This window comes from Otolemur garnettii, unplaced genomic scaffold (genome assembly GCF_000181295.1).
Source record: "Otolemur garnettii isolate 467f Iridium unplaced genomic scaffold, OtoGar3 scaffold00048, whole genome shotgun sequence".
In the NCBI taxonomy this organism is placed as follows: domain Eukaryota; kingdom Metazoa; phylum Chordata; class Mammalia; order Primates; family Galagidae; genus Otolemur; species Otolemur garnettii.
In genome coordinates, this window is record NW_003852443.1 from 11867435 (window position 1) to 11873067 (window position 5633).

Genomic DNA, 5633 nt, shown 5'->3' on the forward strand with positions numbered 1-5633 from the left:
CCTACCACAACGCCCATCTATTTTTTTGTTGTAGTTGCCATTGTTGTTTGGCAGGCCCGGGCTGGGTTTGAACCCGCCAGCCTTGGTGTATGTGGCCGGCACCCTACCCACTGAGCCACGGGTGCCGAGCCATAATTGCAATTTTTAGAAAGACTGACAAATTATCTTCCAGAGTTACTGGCTGCACATTCTTACTAGCAATGTATAGATGAACCAGTCTTCACATTCTTGCCCACGTTTAGTAATATTTTTTTTAATTTTATTTGCTGTTTATACTTACTTATTTTTATTTTAATTATTCTGACCAGAGGTATAATGAGATCTCATTGGTGCTTTAGTTTGCATTTCTAATGGCTACTGACACTGAACATCATTTCATGTGCTTATTTGACATCTGTATATCCCTTTGAGTTAAATATTTCTTCATATCGTTTGCCTATTTTCTAACTGGATTTTATTTTACTGTCGAGTTTTGAGTCTTATTTATGTACTCTAAATATTAGTCTTTCCTATGAATTACATTTATCTAAAAAATCATAAATAAGACTAGAACAGAAATACAACGTTTCCAAAAATATTATGGCACTAAAGAAAAATTTCAACTAAAATTCAAAATAGGAAAACAAGAAAAACCATTTTAAAGCAATTATAATAAACAAAACAGATCATGATAAATAAAAATTGATGTTTTAAAATCAATTAAAATGATAGTTTGCCAAGTGCAAATCAATTAAATTACTCTAATGAAGTCATACTTGGGATATTCTCACTACCAAACCCAGATTTGTGTCATGAAACAATCAAAGACAAAAGAAAATTTTTCTATCTAATAGTTGATTCCTTACAGTCTAACAATTTAGTTCCTGGGCACATTTAATACTAGACAGAGAAACCAGATAACAAAGTTAATCTACACCTAGATAATCAGACCCAATAATGAAAGTGTTCATTTTGGATATCCATGTGGAGCTCTTTCAAGAGAATGTATTTGTTCATTTCTCTCTTGCATGTAGCACATTTAATAAATAAAAAGTGCTCAATGACATAATCAGGCCAATTACCATAATAGTAAAAACAGTCTAAGTTCTATTTTATATAAACATAAAACATAAAGCAAAACATAAAACGTCCATTAAAACAACTTGCAGGTAAGAAGTATATGATCATACTTGAACACGAGGCTGTGTTCTAGTAAAGGAACACTAAGCTGAGAACCAGAATGGGAAGATTTAACTTTCAAGTCTTTCATTCACTTGAAAAATTATTATATACATATTTTTTGAGACAGAGTCTCACTATGTCACCCTTGATAGAGTGCTGTGGTGTCTTGGGCTTAGGCAATTCTCTTGCCTCAGCCTCCCAAGTTGCTGGGACTATAGGCGCCCACCACAACATCTGGCTATTTTTTGGTTGCAGTTGTCATTATTGTTTTTGCTGGCCCAGGCCGGGCTCAGACCCGCCAGCTTCAGTGTATGTGACCAGCACCCTACTCACAGAGCTACGGGTGCCGAGCCATCATTTGAAAAATTAGAGGAATATATGATCACAAAGAAAACAGGGGAAAGAAAAACCAAAGCATTCTAAAACAAACTGCGTTGTTCAATGATGTCAAATTTTTATGTTTTACTATTTTATCAACATATCCTAACTACCAACCCCCAAAAACCTGTTCTTAACCCCACTTCTATTTCCTCCCCTTTACTCTTAAACACAATACGATTTTAGAGAACAAGTCAAAGTTAAAAAAGGAAGAAATGGTTAGGGTTTATTAAAAAGTGAAAAAATACTATGAAACAGCAAAAAGCTCTTGTAAAGAAAGTATACGCTGGTCATCTGAAATTCATATTCCCAAAACTAATGTTCCTTTTATATCTTTTCAAGAAAGCTCCTTATAGTGCTTTTTCACTGTCCTTTCAACTTTTTAAATTTCTCCCACAGTTACTGCATTAGATTATCAATCTTGACAATTAAATCCAATATCTGCAATTAAGGGCATATTTTATGAACTGTAAAGCAAATCATGAAAAGTTGTCCATACCTTGCACTTTCTCTGCTGCCCAGTACTTCCCTGCAGTCTCCAGAATCCAGGCTTCATTCCTATCAGCTATCAGGAAACTGTTGTGATAGGTGAAAATCATCCCACCCTCTGTACAATTTCCACCCTGGCCATATTTTTCTAATAAATCAACAATGACATTGAGGGCTTTTTCAGCTGTATCAGCTCTTTCAAGGCCAAGTCTAAAATAAAATATTAAAGTTCTCGGATTAAAATACATTTCTATTATTTTTCTTAACTAATTTCATGCTCATGAGATTTAGCATTTATATTCAGGGTAAAAATTCTTTCAAGTTGACAGGTAAAGTCAAATCTAACTTTTAAACTTTTCCTCCTGAAGTCAGTTTAGAATCATGAAAACAAAGTTTCCAGAGTCAGACAGATCTACGTGCAAATTCCAATTTGGTAACTTATTGGCAAATTACTTAATCTCTGAACCTCAGGTGTCTGATTTGTAAAATAAGCATAATAACTCATGAAGTTATTGTGCGAATTAGCTAAAGTATGATAAAGTACATTGGGTACTTCAATGAATCAGCATTTCCAGCTCCTTCCCTTTTCCTAATTAATAATAACTAACAGTCACGAAACTGCATGGTGGTACTCTGAGGCATTTCTGACACAAAGTTTAAGGGATCAGAGTAAAAAAAAAAAAAAAGACAAAGAAAAAATAACAAAACAGGTAAGAGGAGTTACATCAAAATTTAAAATTTAGACAAGTTCTATAGAACAAAACATAACAAAAATAACCTGACAAGGTCCATCCCCAGTAGTGCGTCTTCATCACAGACTTTTTCTCTTCCCCATACAGCTTCATTCCCAATGCAAACTCCATGCTCATTGGCTCCCATTTCTGCTCCCCACAACCATGCTGGGCGACTAAGGACAACAGCATATGTTTCAGGAACTTGCTCAATTTCTATGTAAGTACACTGTTAAAAAAAAAAAAAGTCACTGCAAGAACCACAAAAGCATAAAAGTTATCAAAATCCAGAATTTGACAAATCAATGAGAAGACACAGTCATCATGAAAGAGGTAAGTGAAATATAACTTAATACAAATTTTCACTAGTAAAGGTGTTATCCTTAAACTATTGAGAATTGGTGCTTTGCAGAGCATCTATTATAAAGTACTCAGTCAAGAGATATGTTAGTTGCAGAGATGAATCCATACAGATCTTGCTTTCAAGAAACTAAGACTTGTACACATTAACTAAGATACAACAAAATATAAAGTATAAGGGCCATGAAATGACATAAAGACAGAGTGATAAAGAAGCTCAAGAGAGAGACGGTTTCTAGTTGTGACATCCTGAAACATTTTTGTTGTTCAGGAAGCAGTTCCCAACAGCAATGTCCAGCAATGTACATTAGTGATGTAAGTACCCATCACTTACATGGGTACTTAAATGTAACCATAGAATCCATTACATGTAGCCTTAAATGTAACCATAGAATCCCTTCTCATGTGTCAAAGTCATCTATTAGGTATGATCACAGCAATTAAAAGTAAGAGAACCTTTGGTTTATAGGATACGCTATATTTAAATATAAAGAGTTAACGTGAAAATGATATCCCAGATGAATAAATGATCTCAGCAAAAGAAAAAATATGGCACAGTATATAGAAAAAACTAATCTTCATATTTTTTTTAACTGTAGAATTATCTTTTTATTTTGGGTGAAAACCCACAGTAATTTTGGGGGGCTGTAATTAAGATTTAACAGCACTATAATTCTAACAAATAACTTAATTATCCTCTTGAGATAAATATAATAATATTTTATAGATATTTTGGAACCCCAGTATTAAGACTACAAATACAAACTAGCCTACATCTATCACCAATGACTCATACCATTTCTTTCTAATGAATTGACCATTACATTTCCAAAGTTCTGAAATAGCCTCTGACCATAGAAAGATAATTCTTTAGGCGCCTGCTTGAAATCAACAGCTTCAGCAAACTGGGGACCTTGATTCAGGGCCAACAATATTCATATATTTTAATATTAGAACATCAACAACATAAATCTGAAAGCATTAACTAGCAACAAACTCTCACTTTAAGTTTCATGTTAAATGGGTTGTTTAAATTAATTTTTAAGATTCTTTAATTAATGTGTAGAGTACCAAGTGATTGCATAAAATGAATTTGATAGTTATCACAGGGCCTAATAAACCTTTTTGATGTGTCATAAAATTCTTATTCCCAGAATCTGGAATGACTTTCCTATTCTACATCAGCACCTATACCAATTAAGAATCAGAATCCTTTTTGTCCATCAAACTCTAGCTAAGCTAACCCCAATTCCCACGAAGCCTTCCTTAATCCCCAGTTTGAATTAAATGTTCCTTCTCTGTTGCTATAGCATGCTGCTCTTACTTAAATTTAGTATTTAAACCATCCTACTTTATAACAAATTCAGGACAGAAATCCCTAACAATCCCTCGGGATATCCTAATCCCTAGGATACATTGTCCTAGTCCAAGAGTCTAAGCTCCTGGAAGATCAAGTCTTAACAGGTGACTTTAAATCCCTTGCTCTATCATGCTTGTATTCAAATATTTGATCCAAGAATGAACACTTTTTATTATTGTTCTTTCAACTTCCTCCAATTCATTTAAAATAAAAGATCAAAAAAGTTTATTTCTAACTCAAATTATTTTTCAAATTTAAATTCTTGAATTGTAATGTCAGTAGTCTCTGCCAAATTGCTGACAGAAACAATGTTTACGATATTTCTTTAAAAAGTATATTCCTAACAAAACATGTTTTTCACTTACCTTAAGATGTTTTTCCAGGTTATCATGAACTGCAGCAGGAAAGTAAACTACCTCTTGCACTTCATCACAGAGTCTATCTGAATTTTTTCCAAAAATAATCCTGTTATCAACTGTTGTTGGAGGCAATGCCACGAACGTGTCACAGGAAAAAGGTTCCATTACTTTTAAGCTAAAAATTGTGCAGAAGTTTTAAAGTAAAAAGAGAAAGCATTTTTTAGTATATTAAAAACCAAGAGCTTTACTCAATGACCAAGAGATATCATTTCCATTATCTAATTAAGGATGTTCATTGAAGTTTTAAATTTCATATGCTGTAGTATAAAAATAACATGACTTGGGACTCAATTTTGTATTATAAGAATCAATAAGAAAATGGCAATGAGAACTACCTTCTTCTATAGTTCAATTTTATTCTCTAAGACCTTTCTGTCCTGAATTCCTTTCCCTGAATTTCCTTTTACTATTTGCATATCTGGGGATCCTTGTATGTAGCTCTAATGTTGTAAAGTGTATATTTAGCTATATGGACAATGAGATCCTCGAGGGCTGGGAGTATGTCTGATTATTAATCTTTGTATTCTCATTGCTGGATCTTGTCTTGTGTACCCAGTAGAATTTCCTCAAAGGAAGGAAGAAGGGAGGGTCTCCTTTGAGCTGGGGAAGCATACACACAGATCATGACACTTAAGACTAAATTTTGAAACAGACTCATTTTGTACTCTGAAAAATATGAATTTCCAAGAGGAAATTCACATATATAATTTAAAATACTAATTGTATAATTTAACA

At 33.4% G+C, this 5633-nt stretch overlaps 1 protein-coding gene and 1 non-coding gene across 2 annotated transcripts in view; both read right to left on the minus strand.

Moving 5' to 3' along the window:
- Positions 1 to 5633, minus strand: part of SCRN3 (secernin 3) — a 31017-nt gene that overhangs the window by 23675 nt on the left and 1709 nt on the right. Inside the window, exons 2-4 of the mRNA XM_023514165.1 lie at positions 4845 to 5013; positions 2807 to 2988; positions 2039 to 2238 (exon numbers count right to left, since the gene is read on the minus strand). Of these exons, the coding sequence (XP_023369933.1) occupies positions 2039 to 2238; positions 2807 to 2988; positions 4845 to 5003 (541 nt within the window). The 5' untranslated portion in view covers positions 5004 to 5013. The remainder of the gene's footprint in view (positions 1 to 2038; positions 2239 to 2806; positions 2989 to 4844; positions 5014 to 5633) is intronic.
- Positions 3913 to 4048, minus strand: LOC111725840. Its single transcript, XR_002773801.1, has one exon. It is a non-coding gene; the product is annotated as a small nucleolar RNA SNORA2/SNORA34 family (small nucleolar RNA).